General features: G+C 40.9%; 1 protein-coding gene across 1 annotated transcript; it reads right to left on the reverse strand.

Moving 5' to 3' along the window:
* Nucleotides 1–245: 245 nt before the first annotated feature.
* LOC139646580 (NLR family CARD domain-containing protein 3-like) lies at nucleotides 246–23,185 on the reverse strand. Its single transcript, XM_071522484.1, has 8 exons — nucleotides 23,078–23,185; nucleotides 21,668–21,746; nucleotides 21,266–21,494; nucleotides 19,069–20,854; nucleotides 18,806–18,979; nucleotides 11,396–11,569; nucleotides 2,795–2,841; nucleotides 246–1,045 (listed from the first exon to the last, which is right to left on the reverse strand). The coding sequence occupies exons 1-8, from the start codon at nucleotides 23,143–23,145 to the stop codon at nucleotides 516–518; spliced, it is 3,087 nt and encodes a 1,028-aa protein (XP_071378585.1). The 5' UTR covers nucleotides 23,146–23,185; the 3' UTR covers nucleotides 246–515.
* Between the last annotated feature and the right edge of the window lie 3,863 nt (nucleotides 23,186–27,048).

Here is a 27,048-nt window from a genome sequence, read left to right on the forward strand (position 1 = left end):
AGCGTCTGCCAAATGTGAAATTGTAATTGTAAATTGTAATTGTTAAAGTCAACAAATTATGTTTAAAACAATGCTTGCTTGAAAAGAGCAAGCATTTAACCTTTATTCCTGTAGAAAACAAGATAGATGTTCAGCTTGGAGAAGAAAGATTGATCAAATAAAACAAAGATTCAAAGGGAAAATATTTTAACTTGTCAATCATCAATAACTGATGAAAAACAATAACTTGATTCTGTCCAGTGAAATATCTGATTAATTTCATTTTCCAAATCAAATGTCTGTTGTTGTCCATGTGATATTAAAACTTTGTTCAGTTACTGTTCACATACAATCCACTCTGTTACAGTGACTGATGCATCATGTTGTTTACAATTAAATGAGCAGTAAACCTATATGAAAATGTTTTTATTCTCACTTTAAGGTGTGTGTGTGTGTGTGTGAGATCCTGTACAGAGTGAACTGTCATCTCAGCAGCTGTGTTTAGTCAGCAGTGTGAGTGTTTCTCTCTCCCTCCTCTATCTGACAAGAGACACTGAGGAACCAGACCAAAGCCTAAACCCAGGGTAGAGTGGTTCAGTGAATGTGGAGTGGAAGGTGTGGATGTGGATCAGTGTGTCAGAGGAAACTCTGTAGAAGGACAGAGAGCCAGCAGGCCAGTCCAGATACACTGCTACTCTGTGAGAGTCCAAGGAGGAGAGGGAACATATTTCTGTTTCTCTGTTATTGTGCCAGAAAGAGTAACCATCATCAGAACAGAACAGACTCCAGGACTTTTCATTCCATCCAATCCTGCAGTCATCACCCTCTCCTCTCCTTCTGAATCCTCTGTAAGTCACTCCTATAGAAACCTCTCCTTCCCACTCGACCTCCCAGTAACAGCGACCAGTCAGACCATTTCTACACAGCAGCTGAGGCCAGTAGTCAAATCTCTCTGGGTGATCAGGATATGGCTGCTCCTCTGTCACTGCTGTCACCTTTCTGTTGTCTTCAGACAGGAAGAGGTTTCTGTTTGCTGTGTTTGGGTCCAGTGTGAGTTCACAGGCATCTGATGAGAGAACAAGACACAATACAGCAGCAGCTTAGAATAGAATAGAATAGAATAGAATAGAATGCCTTTATTGTCCACATGTGGAAATTCATTTTGTTCAGGCCAGTCACATACAAGACATACAGGGAGATTCTCATCTAATACACCTTGTTAGACCCGCAAACGTAACAACATCCCACTAACGTAATAAGTTTCCCACAAACGTAATAGCAGTTGCCTACCACAAACGTAATATGTCACGTAATAACTATTACGTTTGCAGGGATTTGTTACGTCTGCGGGAAGGTGAAAATCTTCAGCTTTCAAAATTGTAATAACTTCCCACAAATGTAAGAAATCACTAATATAATCAAAATATGCATCTTATACATGTTGTTAACACTAAATGTATTCAACAGCCAATGACATTTTCTTCCCACATATTCTTGTCCTTTAGGTTCTTGCCTGTTTAGACTGATCAAGTGTTGTCCCATCATATTAATTCCAGATTTATTCCAGGTTTTATTACAAAGCCAAGTGTAAAAAATCTCAGGAGAGGCAAAAACAGTATCATGTCACTCTAGCAATGAAAGATTTACAACGAATCATACTTAACCCTATACAAAAGTTTCAGTACAAACTCACCTGATATACAATTAAACTATGCACAAGTAAAGAATGTAAAGTATTGATTGTCAGTAACAGCTGGATATTATTTATCCCCATTAAAGGGATACTCCACCCAGAACATGATTATACCTCATTTTCATTCCTGTTTGGAGCCAGTAAACTCATTTTTTAGAATTGTTTTTTCTTTACAAAGATACGTTTAACTTCTACATGCTAACTTTTTGCTAACAATGAATAGAATCTTTAATCTTTATTCTTTAGAAACAATTAACGATTCTAAAAACTGTCTGGATGAGTTTATTGGGTCCAAAAGAGAGTGAAAATGAGGTAGAATCATGTTTTGGGTGGAGTATCCCTTTAAACACAATAGTAGCCTATGTTTGAACCATTTAAATAAAATATGTCTGCATATCAAAAGCCAAAAACTTGAATATGTATTTTGAACAGTCTTTCATTCTTTGAAATAATGAAAAGGAAACATTTCTCAAGATTTAAGACAGTCTTAAGACTGAAAATTAAAGGCTTGCAAATGATTAATGACTGACATCAGGTGAGCTTAAATTAATGTCAGTGAATGCAGGAGAGAATATGAATTCCCCTGTACCTAACTGAAAATTTCCCAGACAAAAGTGTCTCCACTGTTCAGAGAATTAACTGGAAGACCCCTTCCCAGGATCTATATCAGACATCCGTTGTCTGAACATCTTGATATAGACACAAATCATGACACAGATATCAGTGTTCTGAAACTGTTGAGCAAATTCATACTGAAGCTTTTGTATAGGGTTACTAGGGTTTGTGGTAGGAAACTGCTATTACATTTGTGGGAAACTTATTACGTTAGTGGGATTATTACATTAAAAGCTGCAGATTTGTATTAGGTTTGTGGTTTATTACGTTTGTGGGATGTTGTTATGTTTGCGGGTCTAACACAGCTGGTTATTTATTGATTTATTGACAGTTTGATAATTAATTTCTCAGCAGTTTGATGATGTCACATGATGTCAGCCATCATCCTGATTCACAGTAGGATCTGAATGAATGGACGTCACATGCTGTGGTGTAGATGGACTTTCTATCTCAGTAGTTGAATGTGTGTTGCTTTGTTTTCATGAATCAAACTAAATACACACTTACACTTCCTCAGACCTGGTTTCAATCTCTGCACTCCACCATGGTCCACACTGGGGAATAAACAAAGTCAGACAAGCAGATTCTCTTTGATGATGGAAACATGGACATTTAATAACCTTCAATATGAAGGATTTCCACTCATATCCTCCCTTACACATTAAACAGTTGTCACAACCTGGCTCGTAAGGCCATGACAAAGCGGGAGACACACCGTTTTCGAAAGTTAAACAAAGTAATTTATTTATCAAACTGAAACCAATTAAACTCATACAAAAGCATATGGAGTGTGGAGGTCAGTGGAATCAGTAGTGTAGGGTGTGCATGAGTGCAGGTAGTACGTGAGTGTTGAGAGGTGCATATAAACAAAGTAAAAGAAAGAACCAAAGAGAAACTAAAGCAGCCACAACCAACCGGTAGCCTGCAGGGAAGAGAGAGAGAGAGAGGGAGACGTTAAACCAGATATAGACTGGAGACACCGGGCCCAGGTGTTCCCAGTTGACACTGATGATCCCCTGCCCCTCCCACCGGGTATCTGAAAAACAGGTAGTTAAGACAGATGGCAGGAAAGGGCAGGGGTCGTCACCCCCCCCCCCCCCCCCATAAAGAAGGGTCCCAAAGGGATCCCCACAGTACAGGGATTCACATTACAAATGCAGCACAATGAGTGGTCAACAACAATTACCCATACCCAACACAAGGAAATCTCCACATTACCCACACTGTCCCACCACCCTCCTGACACCTCAGCAACTGGATCCTAGAAGCAAATTAAGAGGGAAAGAGAGAGCGCAAAACAAAACAGGCACTGATGGAGACCCCAAAAAGAGCATAGGCAATTAACCCACCGGGACACGGGACAAGGCGTCTGCCACAATATTCTCTTTACCCTTAATGTATCTAATATCCAACTTATAGGCCTGGAGCAACAGAGACCAGCGCATCAGCCTCTGGTTAGGACAGCGCAATGAGTTCAGGAAGGTCAAGGGGTTGTGGTCGGTATACCTCCTGTGCCAATGTAAACTTCGAAATACTGTAAATACCAAATCAGAGCCAAAGCCTCCTTCTCAATCACTGAATAGTTAAGCTGATAGGAATTACATTTCCTTGAGAAGTAGCAAACAGGTCTATCAATGCCATCCTTGCCTTCCTGCAACAAAACTGCGCCGTCACCCACATTACTGGCATCCACCTGGAGGTTGAAAGGATCATCCAGGTGCGGTGTAGCTAGCACAGGGGCTGAACACAACAAGATTTTAACGTATGCAAATGCACTTTGACACTTGGGGGACCACACAAATTTCGCAGTGCTTTAAGCAAATCAGTTAACGGCCGAACCATGGTGGAAAAATTCTTACAAAAACTACGGTAATAGCCAATAAGGCCAAGAAACCGCATCAAATCCTTCTTAGTCGTGGGGGGAGCATACTCCTCCACTGCCCGCACCTTTTCGCGCACAGGATGCACCTGACCCTGTCCGACCACCCTGCCAAGATAAGTCACTGTCGCCTTGGCAAACTCACACTTTGCCAGATTAACAGTGAGACGCGCCTCGGCCAGGCGATCGAACAGGGCCCTAATCCGCCGAACATGCGCATCCCACAAGTCGCTGTAAATCACCACGTCATCCAAATATACCGCGCACCCCTCCAACCCCGAGACCACCATGTTCATCAAACGTTGGAATGTTGCCGGCGCATTCCTGAGTCCGAAACTCATTACCGTATACTCGTACAGCCCGGATGGAGTAATGAAAGCCGAGATTTCACGTGCATGCGCAGAGAGTGGGACCTGCCAATACCCTTTTAACAAATCAAATTTACTCACAAACTTGGCAGGACCCACTTGATCTATGCAGTCCTCCATGCGCGGCAGAGGAAAAGAATCAGGCTTAGTGATGTCATTTACTTTGCGGTAGTCATGGCAAAAATGTGGAGTTTTATCTGCTTTTTCGACAAGCAGACTGGGAGATGCCCAACTGGAGGAAGAAGGCACAGCAATGTCATTCCGCAACATGTAGTCTACCTCAGCATCTAACACCTTACGTTTCTCAGATGACACTCTGTAAAAACGCTGCTGAATTGGTTTAGCATTCCCCACATCAGTATCATGCTCCAACAAATGAGTGCGAGACGGCGTATCCCCAAACAAAGAGGAATATTTGTTGATCAGGTCGACCAATTCACTTCGCCTGGGCACGGGTAAATGCCCCACCAACGCATCCAAATTACGCAGAGATTCAGAATTTTTCAGCCGACCGCACACAATAGGATCATCCAAACCCCGGGCGTCCTCCCCACCACGCTCTGCCACAGCGTGCCCCTGGGCAGTCGACCTGGTCCCCACCGAAAGAGCAGGACTAACCTGTACCCCGGAACCCCCCACGCACAGTCCGGCAGCACCAGTCACAGCACAGGAGTAGTACGGCTTCAACAAATTTACATGACACAGCTGAGTAACTTTTCTGCGATCAGGAGTTGCAATCACGTAGTTTTGTTCAGACAATTTATTCAAAATAGAGTAAGGACCCCTAAATTTTGCCTGGAATGGAGAGCCCACGATAGGGAGGAGAGCCAAAACCTGATCTCCAGGGCTAAACTCACGACGCTCTGCCCTAGGATCATGAAGTTTTTTCATTCTTGACTGTGCAGTTGCCAATTTCTCCCGCACTAACTCGCCTGCTGCGTAAAGGCGCTGCCTAAACCCATTCACATAATCCAAAAGATTTACAGGCAGGTCAGCCTCTTTCCAATCCGCCTGTAAAACCGCAAGCGGGCCGCGCACTGTGTGCCCGAACACAAGATCGTTTGGGCTGAACCCCGTGCTCTCCTGTATTACCTCTCTAGCGGATAGCATGAGCCATGGTAATTGGGGGCTCGTCCGTCTCTTGATTTGGTTGGTGCGCTGAGTACGCACTGATTTGTTGATTTGGTCCTGGTGCGAGTTTGGCTGGGTTGGGTTTTGTTTGGTTGGGAGACGCACCATGTTGCAGCTAAGGTTGATAGTAGGATTTGTTCTTTTCTTGAGGAGGTTATTCGTTGTGGTCCGAAGAGAAGGTAAATGTTGCCACCTCGAGGACAGTCGGTTCAGGGTAAGTTTGATATCAGCAGTAGTTTGCGTCTGGTGCCTGTATTTAATGAGAGATCCTGATACTTTTTTCTCTCTATTTGAACGTGTGGCTGATGTGAGGGGTTGGCCAGATTCGGAGCGCACGTTGTTGCTCCAGTGCATGTTAACTGGTAAGGCCCAGGCCGCCTATTCTGCACTGAGTGCAGTTGATAGTTTAAATTATGGGAAAGTGAAAGCCGCGGTCTTGAAAGCCTATGAGTTGGTCCCCGAAGCGTACCGCCAGCGCTTTCGGTCCTGGAAACGGGTAGATAAACAAACTAATGTTGAATTTGCTCGGGACTTGTCATCTCATTTTAATCGTTGGTGTTCTGCTGCAGGAGTAACCTCTTTTGACGGTCTGTGTGATTTGATCGTTTTGGAACAATTTAAAAATTCCATTCCAGATCGTATTGCTATGTATTTGAATGAGCATAAAGTCACTAATGTTCTGGAAGCAGCAGCTTTAGCTGACGATTATGTCCTGACGCATAAAGGTAACTTTTGTGATGCGCGCTCCCGTGATGACAGGGTAAATTCTAATGTACGCCAGTATAAAGGGGGGCCAGTGTCAGTGGGTTAATTGCCTATGCTCTTTTTGGGGTCTCCATCAGTGCCTGTTTTGTTTTGCGCTCTCTCTTTCCCTCTTAATTTGCTTCTAGGATCCAGTTGCTGAGGTGTCAGGAGGGTGGTGGGACAGTGTGGGTAATATGGAGATTTCCTTGTGTTGGGTATGGGTAATTGTTGTTGACCACTCATTGTGCTGCATTTGTAATGTGAATCCCTGTACTGTGGGGATCCCTTTGGGATCCCGTCTTTATGGGGCGGGGGTGTGACGACCCCTGCCCTTTCCTGCCATCTGTCTTAACTACCTGTTTTTCAGATACCCGGTGGGAGGGGCAGGGGATCATCAGTGTCAACTGGGAACACCTGGGCCCGGTGTCTCCAGTCTATATCTGGTTTAACGTCTCCCTCTCTCTCTCTCTCTGTCTTCCCTGCAGGCTTCCGGTTGGTTGTGGCTGCTTTAATTTCTCTTTGGTTCTTTCTTTTACTTTGTTTATATGCACCTCTCAACACTCACGCACTACCTGCACTCATGCACACCCTACACTACTGATTCCACTGACCTCCACACTCCATATGCTTTTGTATGAGTTTAATTGGTTTCAGTTTGATACTTTGTTACTTTGTTTAACTTTCGAAAACGGTGTGTCTCCCGCTTTGTCATGGCCTTACGAGCCAGGTTGTGACAAATTGGGCAGGGGTCGTCACACAGTATTCCTCAGCTTCTCAGTGTGACAGAGAAAATGTGTGTGACTCTCAGCCTTCTAGCAGACGTTGCCTCTCCATACCTGAGAGAGTCCAGTCTCCAGTGTGGATCCTCCAGTCCAGCAGAGAGCAGCTTCACTCCTGAGGCTCCTGGATGATTGTAGCTCAGGTCCAACTCTCTCAGATGGGAGGGGTTGGAGCTCAGAGCTGAGGCCAGAGAAGCACAGCCTTCCTCTGTGAGCAGACAGCCTGACAGCCTGCACACACACACACACACACACACACACACACACAAGCAACAAACAGATACATATTATTGCATTTTCTTCCAGTGATATATAGTTTGTGTTGGGTGATAAAATGATATTGATAATTATCTCAGTTCAATTTTCCTTGATTTCAAAATAAAAGCAGCTTGATAACTTTCAATAACGACCACAGCAGAGTTCCTCTGTATAATTCCAGTTATTTTCAACCTATATATATATATATATAACGTTTATTTAACTAGGAAGTCACATTGAGATTAAAACCTCTTTTACAAGTAAGACCTAGCCAAGACAGGGTCAAATAGCAGCAACAAACACATAACAGGACAACAACATCAAATCACAACAGCAACAATAGGTACGACAAGAATACATTACATAATAAAGTGCATAAACAAAAACAAGGCAGCAATATTTAATCAAGTGTTTGTTAGGCGAAGCAACTGCAGCTAACAGTGACCATTCCCATTATTCTAAGTTTAAAATCATTTAAAGAGATAAGGGTCTCAAGTTTACGAACGGTGATATTTTTTTTAATCTTGTGCGTACAAGTTAATTATCTTGTGGGAACAAGTTATTATCTTGTGATAATAAAAAGAGATAAAAAAAGATAAGAAAAAGATTTAAAAAAAAAAAGATAAGAAAAATCACCTTGTGCGCACATTAGTTATTTCTTCATTCTGAGCGTTGTTGTATTGCAGCCTTTAGGAATATCATTAATTAATTTTACTTCAGTCACAGATGCTGAAATCCTTGCCTTAATAAAGACCTGTCTCAGCCAGAACAACTTCAAAGCACAATAAAGTCAACATTTCAAGGTGTTTACTGAGTTGTGTGGTGGTTCTTAAGCTATTATATGCATAGGCTTATAATCAGATCATGATCAGCATATTAACCAGAACACAGAAGCCTGTCTTTCAAGAAAAAGGGACATGAGACGTTTTTAGCCAGATGATGTTTTTAATTCAACATGTTTGAAACTTAAGAATGATGATATGTACAGTAGTAGATTTGTAGGCCTAACATGTTATGCCTATCTTGCATGAATTTAACAATTATTTTCATGCAATCATACTAATTGGGATTCATGTCGATAAATATGAGTGGACAGGAGGGTGATGAGCAACCATTCTCAATGTGACAACCATTTCGTTTCACTTTTGTGACTGGTAGCCTATATTCCTTTTTTATTTCAATTCCAACCTTGGTGATGGAGTAATATTTTTTTTATATAGCCTGCATTAAACAACACGGTAAGAACGCACGGGGCGAAGTATCTAAGATGCGCTTTTAGTCGTCCATCTTCAGAACATTGTAGTTTCACCACGGCAGACCCACGTCATTAACGTCCGCCGTCGCATAATTACATTGCCTAGTGTAAGTGCAGCCGGATTCTCTTAGCACCGCGGTTGTCTTTTCCTAAGTCCTTATGAATTTTCCTTCACATCTTTCCTTGACCTCATGACGGTTTCCAACGAGGTCAAGGAAAAGTGGTTAGGAATAGGAGTTAGGACGTATTTCTTTGACTATTCGACCGCAGCCTAGATTTGATATTTAAGTTGCTTCCCTCAGTTGCTCTGTCCTTTGTCTTGGTTTGATATTTAAGTTGCTTCCCTCAGTTGCGCTTTGCTCACTCTTGGAGTTCTCCAGTTGTTTGACCTGAGATGCTAAGAAAAGTTGGACTTTTGTTTGGCTGTTTTGTTCACCAGCATTTTGGAAGTAAAGACTCTTTTCAGTTTATTCTTTGTCTTGAGTTTCTGTCTCTGCACCTCGGTCCACTCAGTTCACTTTTACATCACTGTGCTGGCTGCTGGGTTTCTGCTGTGTTCAGGTCATACTGGAAGAACCGGAAGAACGGGTTTTCACTGCTTTGTTTCGTTATTCTTATTTAAAAATTATATAAGACTATAGTGTTGAAAAATAAGACTGAAAAACAGTTTCACTCCCGCCTGTTTTCTGTTTTTTTTTTTAAAGTTTTGTTTATAGCTTTATTTAGTTTTATTCTAGCAATAAAAAAGTGTTTTAAATGAATGGAAGTTTTATTCAGGAAAAAACCCTTTAAACTTGACAGAAACAGTGATTTTACATATTGTGATAAAATTCTATCGCCTGATATGAACATTGTAATTGTGAAAACATTTTCAGCCATATCACCCAGAGCTAACAGTTAGTTTATTCTTAAGGATTGCTTTTCCAAGCTTTTCCACAGCTTTTCTGAAAAGATCACAGCTCTCACTGTAAACTCCATGTTGTTGTTACATGTTGGATTTTCTCATTAGTGCACTGCTATGAAATTAATTATGATAATGCAGAAAGTGTAATTGTCTCCAATATTAACAGCTGACCTAAGGATCAGGTTTTGTATTTTAATTTCAGTTCTTTTTCTTCAATTTGTGACAGAATTTATTTTCTGTTTCAACAACAGAGGCAGTGAGGAGAGGAAATAATGAAATATTCTCTCAGAGGAGAGAAAGTAGACCTAAATGTTGGTTTCTCAGCTGGTTTAAAAAATCACATCAACAAGAAAATGAGAGTTCAAGTATTTTCTCTGATATTAAGGTGCATGTAAAGCAGAATTTAAATGGTCTGTTGAACAGTAACAGTAATCCTGACCTGAGAGTCTCCAGTCTGCAGTGTGGACTCCCCAGTCCAGCAGAGAGCAGCTTCACTCCTGAATCCTGCAGGTCGTTGGTACTCAGGTCCAGCTCTCTCAGACTAGAGGACTGGGAGCTGAGAACTGAGGCCAGAGCTTCACAGCTTCTCTCTGACAGCTGAGAGACACTCAGCCTGGAGGAGAATTAGTGATGAAGACAAACAAGAACTTTAAAAACAGTGTTGGGGATATAATCACATTGCTGTTAACGCAGTAGTGTAACGCACTACTGTCTAATTTTCAGCAATGACATTACAGCTACTGGCCTGGTAAAAATTGCATTACTTGCGCTTAACACAGAACTTCAAAAGAATTATGGCACAAGGCATTTAATTAAAACAATTAATACTGAACAAACAGTTTGTGTCCTTTGTCTTGGTTTGATATTTAAGTTGCTTCCCTCAGTTGCTCTTTGCTCAGTCTTGGAGTTCTCCAGTTGTTTGACCTGAGATACCAAGAAAAGTTGGATTTTTGTTTTGCTGTTTTGTTCCCCTGTCATTTTGGAAGTAAAGACTCTTTTCAGTTTATTCTTTGTCTTGAGTTTCTATCTCTGCACCTCGGTCCACTCAGTTCACTTTTACATCACTGTGCTGGCTGCTGGGTTTCTGCTGCGTTCAGGTCATACTGGAAGAACCGGAAGAACGGGCTTTCACTGCTTTGTTTTGTTATTCTTATTTGAAGATTATATAAGACTATAGTGTTGAAAAATAAGACTGAAAAACAATTTCACTCCCATTTGTTGTCTATTTTTATTCATTTATTTATTTTTTGTTTTATTTTTTGTTTTATTCTAGCAATAAAGAAGTGTTTTGAATGATTAATTAACCCTTTAAACTAGATAGAAATAGTGATTTTACATATTGTGATAAAAATCTATCACCTGATATGAAAATTGTAATCGTGATAACATTTTCATCCATATCACCCAGCACTAATAGTTTGATTGTTTACTCTTGATGATTTTGTACAGGTTTTCTGAGAAAGAGATCCCAGCTCTCTGCGTAAACTTGCAGAAACTGTTATTGTCTCATATATTAACAGTTGACTCAAGGATCAGGTTTGTGTTTTCATTTCAGTTCTTGACTCAGTTTGTGACAGAATGTATTTTCTGTTTCAACAACACAGGCAGTGAGGAGAGGAAATTATGAAATATTCTCTCAGAGCAGAGAAAGTAGAGCTGAATGTTGGTTTCTCAGCTGGTTTCAAAAATCACATCAGCAGGAAAATGACAGTTCAGGTATTTTCACTGACATTAATGTGCATGTAAAGCAGAATTTAAATGCTCTGTTGAACAGTAACAGTTATCCTGACCTGAGAGTCTCCAGTCTGCAGTGTGGACTCTCCAGTCCAGCAGAGAGCAGCTTCAGTCCTGAATCCTGCAGGTTGTTGTTACTCAGGTCCAGCTCTCTCAGACTAGAGGACTGGGAGCTGAGAACTGAGGCCAGAGCTTCACAGCTTCTCTCTGACAGCTGACAGACACTCAGCCTGAAGGAGAATTAGTGTTGGGGATATAATCACATTACTGTTCCTGGTAACGCAGTAGTGTCATTTTCAGCAATCATATTACAGTTACTGGCCTGGTAAAAATTGTGTTACTTGTGTTTAACACAGAACTTCAAAAGAATTATGCCACAAGGCATTGAATTAAAACAATCAATTAAAATAGGTGATGGGTGATTCCTGCTGACAACACCAAATATTGTTGTGGAATCCTTCAAGAACCACTCAGTGGACTGCTGTTGATTAATAATAATAATAATAATGATAATCATTGATTACATTTATATAGCAATTATGCTTTATTTTATGTGCACAGGAGAAGACCATTGCGTTAGTAACTAAATGAATCTCTCTCACCAGACACTAGATACCGATCAGTATTTATACTTGCTCGGGGGGTGGAGCTTATAGAGGAAGTAGAATCTTACATACAACCAGGCTGTAGTGACACCTACAGGTCTGGTGGCGCACAGCATATACATACACAATTTTTCCACACACTCCAATCAGACACGGCATTATTTCTTTGTTAGCGTCCCTTCATGCATTCTGTTTTTTTATTTTTCCCCTTTTTATCCTCTTTTTTCTGTTTTTTTCTGCCTTATACCCAAATCACCAGTTCTTATTGTTTTCTACTTGGTCACCCTTAACATTAACAGTCTAAATGCAAGAGGCCTCAACTCCCCCATCAAAAGGGTTAAGTGCCTAGAATATCTTCAGATTTATATCTTTACATCAGATGTAAAAACATAGATATTGCCTTCTTTCAAGAGACCCACCTGAAACAAGTTGATGTTCAGAGATTTCAAAACAAGCAGTATGACGTTGAATGAAGTTGAAGTTGAATATGCTATTGCTATAATGCCCAAAAACAAGTCTCCGGGCCTTCACGATATTCCTCCTGAACTGCTGCTGGTGGTGTGGGATCTGGGGGGCCCCACACTCTCGAACTCAATCAATTTTTAGTTGGCTACTGGCTCCTTCCACAGAGATCAGAAAACAGCTCGAATTAACCTTACTGTTAAAAAAGAATAAGGACCCGTTAGACTGTTCCAGTTATAGACCTTTGTCAATCCTCAATGCAGATTTTAAACTGTTTGCTAAAGTGCTGTCAAGCAGGTTATATAAGTGCATCTCCTCTTTAGTACACCCAGAACGGGCGGGTTAAAGTCCATCAGGCATCAGATAATATTCAACGTCTCTTAATATTATTGATTTTACTTCAACTCAAACTCAACCCTTTGCAGTCTTTTCATTAGATGCAGAAAAGGCTTTTGACCGTTTAGAATGGGATTGCCTGTGGGCAGTATTGAAACGGTTTTGTTTCGGGTCTAGATTTATATATATGGTGCAAACATTATTTTCTTCTCCCACTACATATGTTTAGACTGGTCATGCTGGTTCCTCTGAATTTGTGTTATCTAGAGCCACCAAACAAGGCTGTCCTTTATCCCCCGCCCTGTTTGCACCATCTTTGAAACCCCTTGCCCAAGTGATCAGACCACACCCACATATCATTCCAATACACATAAAGGAGTCAAAACACCACTTATCCCTTTATGCCAATGATATACTGTTGTATTTATCCCATATCAACATGTCAATTCCTGCTAATCAAGCATTTTGGGTCACTATCAGGAGATATAATCAATTAGGGAAAACCTATCCTTATGCCTTTAAATTCTGCTGCCAGGGCAGCATCACCACCTTTACCATTATCATGGGAATGCAAGGGGTTCATCTATCTGGGGATACAGACTAGATCAAAACTTTCACTAGTTATAAAGGACAACTTCTCCATAGTTTTGAAGAAAATCAGGGATGATCTAAACAGTTTGTCTTTTCTCAAAGTCACTCTTCATGGTAGAGCATCTATCATAAAGGTGAATGTGTTGCCCCGAATTAACTTCCTACTCAATATGCTTCCATTAGCTCCCTCGACATCCTTTTTTAAAGATATAGACTCTTGCTGTAGAGCTTTCCTGTGGGCAGGGAAACGGCCGAAGATTAGCCTGTTAACTTTATAACGCTCTAAAGAATATGGTGGTCTCTCCCTCCCTAATTTTAAACTCTATTACTGGGCTTTTCAATCTAGACCCTTTAAAATATGGCTTGATCCTCCACACTCGCTGAGCTCCGCTTCTCAGGATCTACCCTCTGCTGGTTTGAGTCCTACCTCTCAGGGAGATCCTTCAGAGTGTCTTGGAGAGGGGAAGTGTCTAAATCCCACTACTTGTCCACAGGGGTACCTCAAGGGTCAGTGCTTGGACCCCTTCTCTTTTCATTATACACCACCTCATTGGGTGCAGTGATCCGCTCACATGGCTTCTCTTATCATTCATATGCTGACGATACCCAGCTCCTCCTGTCGTTCCCGCCAGACGACCCCACAGTCTCGGCGCGGACATCGGCATGCCTCGCCGACATCTCGGCTTGGATGAAGGAACGCCACCTTCAGCTTAACTTGTCAAAGACTGAGCTCCTTGTCATCCCAGCCAGTCCCTCTGTACAACAACAAATCAGCATCCAGCTCGAATCAACTGAGCTCATACCCACAAAGTCTGCCAGAAACTTGGGTGTCATGATTGATGACCAGCTAACCTTCAAGGAGCATGTGACTTCTGTTACTCGGTCATGCCGATTTGCTCTATACAATATCAGGAAGATCAGACCCTACCTGTCTGAGCATGCAGCACAACTCCTGGTACAGGCTCTTGTAATATCACGCCTTGACTACTGCAACTCCTTACTGGCAGGGCTCCCGGCCTGTACTTTCAAACCTCTGCAGATGATCCAGAACGCGGCGGCGCGTCTGGTCTTCAACCAGCCCAAAAGAGCACATGTCACTCCGCTATTCATATCCCTCCACTGGCTCCCAGTTGCTGCCCACATCAAGTTCAAGTCCTTGATGCTCGCCTACAAAACAATAACCAAAACGGCTCCGACCGACCTGAACTCCCTCATTCAGGTCTACGCTCCCTCCCGCTCACTACGCTCTGCCATGGAGCGGCGCCTGGTGCTGCCACCTCAGCAAGGCCCTAAGTCTCTAGCCAGACTCTTCTCTTCTGTGGTTCCCCGGTGGTGGAACGAGTTGCCAAACTCCATTCGATCCGCAGAATCCCTCTCTATCCTTAAGAAAAGGCTAAAGACCCAGCTCTTTAGCGAATACCTCCTTTCATAAAAAATAAAAAAATAAAAAAATAAAAATTTGATGCACTCTATGCATTACCTCATAGCACTACCTTGTAGCACTCCCTCGTAGCACCTATGTCCTGTTGGACCAGAACTTAGCTTGTAGCACTCCCTCGTAGCACCTATGTCCTATTGGACCAGAACTTAGCTCTATAGCACTTACTCTCGTTGTTCTCTCCTATCTAGAAACTTGCTTGTGTTGTATGCAAATCTCATGTGTAAGTCGCTTTGGATAAAAGCGTCTGCCAAATGTGAAATTGTAATTGTAATTGTATGTACCATGGCGAAGTATGGAAAGCTCACTCTGTGCACCCATACAAATCCAAGACTTTCTATTCTGTGCATTTCACCCAAAGAAAAATAAATTCAACATCGGACCCATTATCTCTCATAATATATCTGTATGGCAGCAAATGGAAAAACATCTGTCCCTCTCATGTAAGCTTCATATTTTATTATTTTATTTTATCGCCCATTTGGAATAACAATTCTCTTCTTTCTGGGTCTACACCTTTCGTTTTTTCTCCATGGGAAACTAGAGGTGTACATGTGTTAAGGATATTTACAATGATAATGGCCTACGCACCTTTCAGGATCTGAAGGTTGAATATTCAGTACCAGGCTCCACTTGGTTTTGCTATTTAAAACTCTGTACTACTTTAAAAACATACAGGGTTCCTTGGAACATTTCTCCAACTAAACTTTTTTTTAAATTCAAAACTAGCCTCTCAAAATAGCAGTACGCTCCCCATTACCCTTAAATGGGAAACTGATCTCCCCCATTCAGATTCTGATTGGTGTTGGCCCTCTGTTTTTAGTAATGTTTTTATCTCTTCAAAAAACGTACTATAACATGCACATGTTTTAGTCCATTCGTGTGCACAAGATACAATTCGTTCCCTCGATTTCATTAAACTGTGTATTTTAGGAAAAAATGCAACTTTAAAGGTACCTTTTAGGTATTGCAGATATGCCTTGTAAGGATTTGGTATGTTAATATCCATTGTCTGTTAAGAATTTATGCGACACTGAATAGGCATATCCCCCAAATATTGCAACATGTTTAGCCACTTAACCTTCAGGCCATGTAAACACAATCAGGTGCTGCAACACACCCAGGACAGGCCACATTTAAACATAATCACCAATATGTGCACTGACTCTTTATAAGCTTGTGAAGAGCTCATATATTATATATCAAGAGCACAATATCACTATTTCGAGGGCACGTTTTGGCAATTTGTGTGCACGTAAAGAGGAAATAAACCAAAACAAGGGCTCATTTTAACCAGATCAAGGGAACGAATTGTAACTCGTGTGCACAAAAAAATAAAACGAGAGCTCGAATTGCATATCATGCGCACGTTACAGTAAATCGTGGCCACGACATGAATTGTTTTTCTCCCGATGGCCACTCCCGGCCTCCGTAGTACCTCACACCAGCTCGCAGATTCAAGATGAATTTTTCAGATACTGACATATGTAATAATTGTTCCTCTGTAACTGGTTCTTATATATGTTCTGGTACTGTGATGCTGTATCTACTCTTTTGGTCATTGTAAGCACATTTCTTGACAAAAGTCCTCTATGTCCTGCTTTATTCCTCCTTGGTTATAACCCTGCAATTCATCTTAAATATGTATATCTATAATATAGAAAAGAGAATCCTTTTTGCAGCCTCAACTGCTGGTAAAAAATGATCCTGAAAAGTTGTTTCCACTTTTAAAAAATTCTCAGTCTCCACAGTCTTTTTTTTTTTTCTTATGTAGAGAATGTGTGATTAGGGAGTGAGTACACCTGGTGACTGGTGGGAGACAGGGAGAGAGGCAGAGAGAGAAAGACACACACACACACACACACACACACACACACACACACACACACACACACGTGTAGTTACCATTACATCTACAATGACTGAGCCTAACCCTTCTAATTCCATTACAACTACTGCTGCTACTACTGCTGCTACTACTAGTACCTCTATTACTGCTACAACTACTTCTTCCACTACTACTACTACTGTTACTATTACAACTACTACTGCCAATAATACCACTACTATTACTACGAATTGTGTTACTCATTCTACAACAATTACTAATGGTATTACTGCTATTACTGTTGCCACTACCGCTGCTACCTGTGCTAGTACTAATGCAACTACATACTACTGTAACAGTTACTACTGCAAATAGTAGTGCAAGTACTACTACTGTAACTATCACTATTACTGCAACTTACAAGTCCTTCTATTGCTACTTTTACTGTTTCTAATACTGGTAGTCCAAATACTACTACTGATAGAAGGCTTCTCTCCTTTCTCTACAGACACTGTTAGCAGAGCTCCCCCTGGTGTCCTATTCACAACACTGTTGATTCTCCCTGTACTGTTGTGTCATGTTTATGCTGCCAGGGGGAACTCTACTGACATTGTGCCCTTACCATTAGTCATTTCTTATACTCACTGCCACCTAATTATTCTTAAGTTTTTCTAAGGTGATCCAGTCATTTGCTGTAGTCAAATATGACCATCTACAGTGTATCTCACTGTGTAACATACACACTAACAACTACTACTGCTACTACTATTACTACTACCACTAGTGCTACTTTTGTTTCTAATACTGATAGGCCAAATACTACGACTACTGCTAATTGGATTAGTTCTACTACTGATATTACAACTGCTGCTATTAATACAACTCATAATACCACCTAATATAATACTAATACTAACCTTTAAAAACATTATTAGGCCTATACTTTCCTTTCATGTATTGATAACTACAGGACTTTTGGCTTTCAAATAAATTGCATAAGAAAAAATAAGAAAAATTTACAATTACAATTTCCCATTTGGCAGACGCCTTTATCCAAAGCGACGTACATATGAGATTTTAATACAACACAAGCAAGGATCTAGTTAGGAGAGAACGAGAGTAAGTGCCATAAAGCTAACAGGACAAAGGTGCTACGAGGCAGAGCATAGAGGCAATGCATAGAGGCAATGCATAGAGTGCATAGAGGCAGATAAAGATTTTTTTATTTTTTTTGTGATTACAGTCCATCAGGTGAGAAGGTGTTCGCTAAAGAGCTGGGTCTTTAGCCTTTTCTTAAAGATTGAGAGGGACTCTACAGATCGAATGGAGTTTGGTAACTCGTTCCACCACCGAGGAACCACAGTTTTCAAATTACAATACAACAATTTACGCAATTTACAGACATTTAATGTCTTTGTAATGAATTCAGCTGTCTTTCAATTCAACCTTTCTTGCTGAAGCAACTACACAAATTTTCTTCAGAAAATGTAACCTTTTCTAGTTATTATTATTATTATTATTATTATTATTATTATCATTATTATTATTATTATTATCTGTCTGTTTGGACTGTCTGTGCTCTAATGAATAAATTAATGAAAAATAAATTAAATTAATAAATAAATGTTCACAAAAAAGAATTAAAACAATCATACTGAACAAACACTTTGTGTCCTTTGTCTTGGTTTGATATTTAAGTTGCTTCCCTCAGTTGCTCTTTGCTCAGTCTTGGAGTTCTCCAGTTGTTTGACCTGAGATATAGAAATGTTGGATTTTTGTTCTGCTGTTTTGTTCACCGGCATTCAGCAAGTTAAGACCCTTTTCAGTTTATTCCTTTGTCTTGAGTTTCTGTCTCGCTTGATATGAAAATTTTAATTGTGATAACATTTTCAGCAGCACCATATCACCCAGCACTAATAGTTTGATTGTTTATTCCTGAGGATTGCTATTGCAAGCTTTTGTACAAGTTTTCTGAAAAGATCCCAGCTCTCAGTATAAACTCCTTGTTTAAAAAGAGTAACATGTTGGATTTTCTCATTAGTACACTGCTCTGAAATTAATTATGATAATGCAGAAACTGTAATTGTCTGCAATATTTACAGTTCACCCGAGGATCGGGTTTGTGTTTTCATTTCAGTTCTTGACACAATTTGTGCATGTAAAGCAGAATTTAAATGGTCTGTTGAACAGTAACAGTGATCCTGACCTGAGAGTCTCCAGTCTACAGTGTGGACTCCCCAGTCCAGCAGAGAGCAGCTTCACTCCTGAATCCTGCAGGTCGTTGGTACTCAGGTCCAGCTCTCTCAGACTAGAGGACTGGGAGCTGAGAACTGAGGCCAGAGCTTCACAGCTTCTCTCTGACAGCTGACAGACACTCAGCCTGAAGGAGAAAAAAAACTGATATATTTTCTTCTCTCCTGTATAAAGGATCACATCATATTGAATCTATCCAGTTTTCTATGCACTTACACAGATTTATTGGAGGCTTTGACCACTGGCAGCAGCCTCAGAAGAGCCTCCTCTGAAGCAGAGTATTTCTTCAGGTCAAACTCATCCAGCTCTTCTTCTGATGACAGTAAGATGAAGACCAGAGCCGACCACTGAGCAGGGGAGAGTTTGACTGTGGAGAGACTTCCTGATCTCAGGTGCTGTTGGATCTCCTCCACTAGAGAACGGTCATTCAGCTCATTCAGACAGTGGAACAGATTGATGCTTCTCTCTGGAGAGGTATTCTTCTTGATCTTCTCTTGGATATACTGGACTGTTTTCTGATTGGTCTGTGAGCTACTTCCTGTTTGTGTCAGTAGGCCTCGTAGGAGAGTCTGATTGGTCTGCAGTGAAAGACCCAGGAGGAAGCGGAGGAACAAGTCCAGGTGTCCATTTGGACTCTGTAAGGCCTTGTCCACAGCACTCTGATGGAGTTGATTTACCTGAGATTTGTCTCTGGAGATTGATTGTGGTTTTGACAGTAGATTGACACCAGAGTCGATGAATGAGACGATGACATAAACAGCAGCCAGAAACTCCTGAATGCTCAGATGGACAAAGCAGAACACCTTGTCCTGATACAGCCCACGCTCCTCTTTAAAGATCTGTGTGAACACTCCTGAGTACACTGAGGCTGCTCTGATATCAATGCCACACTCTGTCAGGTCGGCTTCATAGAAGATCAGGTTGCCTTTCTCCAGCTGCTCAAAAGCCAGTTTTCCCAGAGAGAGAATCATCTTACTGCTCTCTGTATTCCAGTGTGAATCTGTCTCATCTCTCCCATGATACTTGACATTCTGCAGTTTGGACTGAACCACCAGGAAGTGGATGTACATCTCAGTCAGGGTCTTGGGCAGGTCTTCTCTCTCACTAGTTTTCAACACATGGTCCAGAACTGTAGCAGTGATCCAGCAGAAGACTGGGATGTGGCACATGATGTGGAGGCTTCGTGAAGTCTTGATGTGGGAGATGATTCTGCTGGCCTGCTGCTCATATCTGAATCTCTTCCTGAAGTACTCCTCCTTCTGTGGGTCAGTGAAGCCTCTCACCTCTGTCACCATGTCAACGCACTCAGGAGGGATCTGATTGGCTGCTGCAGGTCGTGTGGTTATCCAGAGGCGAGCAGAGGGAAGCAGTTTCCCCTTGATGAGGTTTGTCAGCAGCACATCCACTGAGGTCGACTCTGTAACATCAGTCAGGATCTCGTTCTTCTTGAAGTCTAGAGGAACTCGACACTCATCCAGACCATCAAAGATGAACACAACCTGGAACTTGTCAAACCTGCAGATTCCTGCTTCTTTGGTCTCAGCAAAGAAGTGATGAAGAAGTTCCACCAAGCTGTACTTTTTCCCTTTCAGCAGATTCAGCTCTCGGAAAGTGAATGGAAATATGAACTGTATATCCTGGTTGGCTTTGTCTTCAGCCCAGTCCAGAGTGAACTTCTGTGTTAAGACTGTTTTCCCAATGCCAGCCACTCCCTTTGTCATCAATGTTCTAGTTGGTTTCTCTCTTCCAGGTAAGGGTTTAAAGATGTCTTCACATTTGATTGGTGTTTCTGGTCTCGCTGGTTTCCTGGATGCTGCTTCAATCAGTCTGACCTCATGTTCATCATTGACCTCTCCACTCCCTCCCTCTGTGATGTAAAGCTCTGTGTAGATCTGCTTCAGAAGTGTTGGGTTTCCTGCTTTAACAATCCCCTCTAACACACACTGAAACTTCTCCTTCACACTGGATTTGAGTTCACGTTGGCAGATGGCAGCAAGAGTTTCTGAAAGAACAAAGAACAAATAACATCAATGAGTGGATGTTTCAGTAAACATGAGAAATGTGAACATTTCCTGGTAAATGTTTATATATCTCCACTCCATGACATCTATTCAGCTCATCAGTGGACAAACAGGTCCTGACTGTGTGTGCAGCTCAGTGTGAAAGGCAACTGGTGTGGTGCTGTTTTGTTTTTCCCAGTGTGCACCACTGTGTTCAGCGTATTACACTCACATTAACAAATTAATAATTTTACCAGATTATCCAGAGAGATTCTGCTCATTTACCTTTCAATCTTTAATTGAATAATTCTTGTTTGACAAATGTTTATATTTACAACAGAGTTTGGAAATCCATCTCCCATTTTCCACCATCTCCTCTCTCCATCATGTTAAACCTGTTAAAAGCCTCTTACTGCTCTGCAGAGAGTCAGCCAGCTCCTCCTGCTTCATTCTCCTCAGGAACTGCAGTGTGATCTTCAGAAAAGCCTTTCTGCTGCTCCTCCTCTGCTCTTCCTCCTCACCGTCCACCACCTCCTCATCCTCCCTCTGCCTCTCTGAGCATTCTGGGTAATCTGCACTCAGAACCCTCTGGAACCTTTTCAGCTCGTTCTTCACAAAGGTGACGATGTTCTCCTCAAGCAGCTGGAACAGAATAATATATGAATTAAACTTTCTGACTAAAATCATGGAACACAACATCAGATCCATCATAGACTGAAAGCCCGCTGGTCTAAAGAGTGCAGCATGGAGACTGAATGTTTGTTTTGCATTTCACTTGTTGGTGAAGTAAAAGGTGTTGTTGTACATTTACACACCATAAATATGGAGTCCAGGTCTGTTTGATGCTCCTGGGCAGACTGACCACTGCGAACCTCTGACCTCTCCTGGTGAACTCTGGGAAAAAAACAAAACATTAGATATTAGGTCATAGGTCATATTAGGTCATATTATCACACACACACACACACACACACACACACACACACACACACACACACACACACGTTTTAAATACTTTATTTTAATTTGCTCATTCACATAAGAGCACAGGATTCAAATGTTTCAAGGTTCTACAGTTATGGACACTTAAAGGAATAGTTAACACACAAATGAAAATGTTGTCATCATCTCCTCCCCACATGTCAGTTGAAACACTGGTGGAGTTTGTATGTCAGTATAACACACAGTGAGTTAGCTGGCACAGCTTCATATCAGCCTTCTACAAAACAACTGGAGTGAATGGAGAGCATTTATTTAGAGTCCAAAAAGGTAAAAAACAAGCACAGATCCTGTACAGACCCATGGTGCGTGTCTTTAATTCTATGCATTGAAGCGCTGCGACATGGTTAAGAATCCAAGCGCTATTCACCTCATTATCTCCTAGATTTTCTTCACTCTGAGCTCTCGTCACCCTGCAGAGATTCCTGCTGCCTTCAGGTGCTCCTCGTCAGCTCGTACTTCTGAGTTTTACAGTCATAAATACAACTTGTCGTGTATTCAAATACCTTTTAGACAGAAATAACAAAATGGACTCTGAAACAAAAGTTGATTTTTGTTGATTATTTTAGAAACCAATTGGTACAAAGCTATTTTGTACTGCAAAGTTTATTGGATAACAGTTGTTCTATATACGTGGTACCTAAAAATTAAACAGAGTGAGAATGTCACATCTTGGCATCTTGGGTATCATGTAAAATTCAACTTTTACATTTGTATTTATCACTTTATTGGGTCGTTCATGTACACTCTACCCATAATATTCCCACTAGCATTTGAAGGCAGCATCTACTTGCTATTGTTGTGACAGTTGGCGCAGTGCAGAAAAAGAGATAATCTAGAGATCATGATCATGAGGTGAATATTGGACTTTTCGACCCATAGTGTGATCGTTTGGCTTCACAACACTTGGATTCTGCTTGTAGTTTGTAGTAATTTTATGGTCTTTTTTTTTTTACCTTTTTGGAACTCTGAAGAAATGGTCTCCATCCAGTTGTTTTGGAGAAGACAGAAGATATGAAGCTGCTCCAGCTGACTCACTGTGTGTTATATTGACATACAATACAATACATCGGGGTGTTGTGGGAACATTGGAAAACACAGAGGATCAAAGCTCCTCACCATCACACAGGAGTGTTTACTGTCTAACTGTATGAAGGGCCAGACCAATTTTATATCTCATGACTGAGTCGGATGACTGATTTTCATCATCAGTTTTACATTTCTACCTTTTATCAATAGAGTGGTGTCCATGTTTGAAGCAAAGAGGAGGATCCATAGACCGGTCACTCTTCATGGACACACAGCTGGGTACAGGAGAGTCTGGTCTGTCCTGCTGGATCCTGATAGAAACACAGGATGGACAAAGCAGAGCTGATGGTAGAAAAAGGTTAGACAGACCGGCTTTTGACCAGCAGGCTGACAGTTGCTGGAGAGAAAATGACAAACACTCTTCCCTCCCTCCACAACTTCCTCCAAACTGAAGCCCCATATTGCTCTGGTGGAGTTCTTAGTGTCTTAGTAAGACTGTGGTTATACTGGGCAGCTCCCAGTGTCTAACAGTAACAGACTGGTTATACTGGGCAGCTCCCAGTGTCTAACAGTAACAGACTGGTTATACTGGGCAGCTCCCAGTGTCTAACAGTAACAGACTGGTTATACTGGGCAGCTCCCAGGTGTGAATATATTACTGTATGTATGTGAAGAAGAGTGATGCTGAAAAAGAACATGCATGCTCAGCAAACTGAATGAATACAGTAATGTTTTAATGCTAGGAACAACATGCTTCTTTTCAGAAGAATGGTGTTCATCTTTGAAATTAATAAAGTCTTCCTTTGACCTTTTGCTCTTCATGGACACACAGCTGGGTTGAGGAGAGTCTGGTCTCTCCTGCTGGATCCTGGTAGACAGAGAAGAAGAACACTAAGGCAGGAAATTCACTTTTTAGTGAAGCAGCCACAGCAGCAGGTGGAAACCCAGAAACCACCAGCTAGGTCTAAACACAACAAGTATCAACACACCAAAATAATAATAATAATAATTAAGTTTCCCTCTTCCCACTGAGTGATTTCTCCTCTCTCCTCATGCTATTTGCTCTCTAAATAAAATCCCCCTCTCTCTCTCCTTAACTCTTATTCTACTCTCTCTTACATGATTGTTCCAGGCTAACAGGAATATTGTAAGGTCACAGCGGCCCTGACCTTTGCCCTCCTTTATTTTGTTCTCTTGTAATTTTGGGTGATTGAAGCTGGATAAGAGTGTCAGTGAAATACCTAAAATAGAGCAAACTGTAAATGTAAAACAGAGAGTATTTGAAAGGTTGAATGGCATTGCTAGCTTAACCGATACAAGCTGCATTTATGTTCTAAAAAGTGAGTGAAAGAATAAAAATAACTAGAAGAGTTTCAATTTTCTGAATATTTTTTTAAGTGTGCTTGCTTCAGCATGAAGAGCTTCAGCTGAATTTATTAACTGAGTTAATCTTTTAAAGCTGTTTATAATTTGACCACCAGATTTCACTTTTTACTCTCCTACATTCAACTCCATAGATCAATATGTAGCAAAAGAAGTATCTTAAAAACAGTGTTAGCCAGTAAGTAACAGAATTCTATCAGAATATACCTTCAAAATATTACTTTTTCAGTGCAGTGCACCTTTAAAAACATTAGTAGTGGTAATACTAGCAATAGTGCTTTCGTGGAGTAACTGTACCATTAAAAGTAGCCTATAAATATGTTGAAGTAGTGTTTTAGCGGAATATACCTTTAAAAGTAGAGCAGCAGTATTAATAGTAGTTATAGTCCTATTGCAGAAAATATACCATTTAAAGTAGAAGTCGAAGTAGTGGAATGTGGCTTTAAATGTTTGCAAAGCAGTAGTAGGAGCAGCAGTGTTTTAGTGGAATAAACCTTTTAAAGTATGTGTTGTAGTAGAAACATGTTAGAATACAGTGAAAGTCTATGAAGTCTATTGAAGAATAATACACTATAAACTGTGATGAAAAGTGTTTGCTACAATACCTTTTCATGTTGGAAATAACCTGCTGCCATGTGGATAGGTGAAAGTGAAAGTAGATACTGGCTTGATATTGTGTGTGTGTGTGTGTGTGTGTGGGGGGGGGGTGCAGGAGAGAGAGAGAGAGAGAGGTCAGAGGTCAGACTGGTTTGATTCAGGAAATATAAATGTCAAATTGTTAAAAAAATATATATATATAAAAATCAAGATCCGAGTTTAAATCTTGGCTGTATCGACACATTCATCACCATTTGGCTGACCCAAGGCTGGGTTTAAAAAGTGTTATTAAATCAAAAGGCAGAAAACAATGTTAAAGACATGTGGATAGGATTTATTACACAAAATAATATGAAGCCTGTGAAGATGGTAAACAGCCAAACAGGACTGCTGTAAAATAGGTTGACTACAATACAGGTAAGTAAGTTACAATAATGAGTTTTAAATAGAAATATATCACACTTTATCATTTCTCGCTGTGTCTCATTGGCTCATTTCAGTCATTGTGAATGGCACTATGAGACATAAAATTACTGTCGCCCATGCTGCATAGCATTGTGGGTAAATTTCTACTCTGCTAAGCTCCAGTTTGTAGTATTACTAAGGAAGTAACTCACTCACATAGGCCTTTTCATTCAATCATTCATTTATTCATTCATTCATTCATTCATTCATTTACTCATTCATTCATTTGTTCATCCCTCTCTATCTGTCCCCTCTGTCCCCTAGTGGCCGTTAGGAGACATTCAAATTCAAATTTGCTTTATTGGCATGACAAGTATTCTCATATTGCCAAAGCATCAACTTGTGTAATGATTTAACATAAACAAAGAAATGCTGTAGTAATAACAGTCTAACAATAATAAATAAACATGGAAAACTAACAAATAAACATACAGTATTAAAAGAGACAGACGTGGGAGACTAACAGCCAAACAAACATTTATGTACTGATTTGTTGAGAGTCACTCATTCACATTCATTCTTATTCCCTCTCTCTCAGTTAGTCTCTCTGCCCCCTAGTGGCCGACATGTCAGTGTCTCCAGAGACTCACTGAACCAGGATCCTTCTCTCTCCTCCTCTCTGCAGCTGCTGAACTGTGGATCTGCTTCTCATCTCTGACTCTGTGTCCTTGTTTCATTATCACCTCCTCTGAGGTTTTGACACTTTTTTAATCCCAGAACATTTTAGTTTCTCCACCTTGTGCTCACTCTCTAAAGTGGCTACAGGAGAGCTGATATCTCCACGTTTTATGCTGCTTCTGTGTTTGTTTAGTCTGATCTGAAGTCTACAGAATGTTTGACCAACATTATATTTTTTGCACTGGTAAAATAAAGTTTTTCTCCCTGTCAGCTGCTCTCTCAGCTGTCCAGCGGGTGTTGGATCTGATCTTTCGGTGTGTCAGCATGTGAGCCGGGTGGTGCTTCAGCAGAGAGCTTCAGTGTTTCCTCGGATGCTCTGTGTCGCTGTTTTCTGATCTGACAAACCAGGATTTATTGTGCGGGATGTTAGAATCACATTGTAAACTTGACCTGCAGGTGATCATTAAACGGTGATGCTGAGCAAGAGCAGTGTGCAGGATCTTCTTTTTTCAAGCCTAAATGATACTTTTCCAACGCACCTGTATCGGAGCTTATGTTTTCCGGGGTTGATATCAGCACTGTTGGCCCGACACACAGTACTTGGTGCAGCCGGTGTGGATGAATGCTGGGGAAGAGGAATAATAAACTTTATTTGTATAGCACCATTCATATAAGAAATGCAGCTCAAAGTGCTTTACAACAAAGAAATTACATGCATGAAAATAGACACAGAATGAGCATAATATAAGATGGAAAATAAAGTACCCTGGAACCCACAACTTTCCACACAAGAGGCTGATGCCTTACCTACTGAGCCAAGAAACTAAAAGGGAGAAGTTTTGTCACACTGCAACCAGTGATTGACAGCGCTAACCACTTAACCACATACAACTTTATCGTGCTTTCCATTAATGAATAAATCAATACTCAATTACATGGCATTTAAATAAATACTTTAGCCTAAAGTACGTTTACCAAAGGTCATGAAACACATTAGCACTCTCCATTTGAAAAGAGGCCCAATGTCAGCATTGGTCTCGGTAGTGTGACAGGCCAGAAAAGGACAGGCCTTGGTTTTAACACATGGCTTACAGGTTGAGAAGCA

This window comes from Centroberyx affinis, unplaced genomic scaffold (genome assembly GCF_046629955.1).
Source record: "Centroberyx affinis isolate AG114_WGS23_722 - 3 ecotype Tasmania unplaced genomic scaffold, CSIRO-AGI_Caff_v1 ptg000995l_1, whole genome shotgun sequence".
Classification (NCBI taxonomy): domain Eukaryota; kingdom Metazoa; phylum Chordata; class Actinopteri; order Beryciformes; family Berycidae; genus Centroberyx; species Centroberyx affinis.

Excerpts from the sequence above, each read along its gene's own strand:
- LOC139646580 (XM_071522484.1), bottom strand. The coding sequence starts at position 23,145 with ATGAAGAGTGACCGGTCTATGGATCCTCCTCTTTGCTTCAAACATGGA. Across the intron at positions 11,570-18,805 it reads TGTAGACTGGAGACTCTCAG|GCTGAGTGTCTGTCAGCTGT; the intron begins GTCAGGATCACT and ends ATTCTCCTTCAG. Across the intron at positions 1,046-2,794 it reads GAAACCAGGTCTGAGGAAGT|ATGCCTGTGAACTCACACTG; the intron begins GTAAGTGTGTAT and ends TTCTCTCATCAG.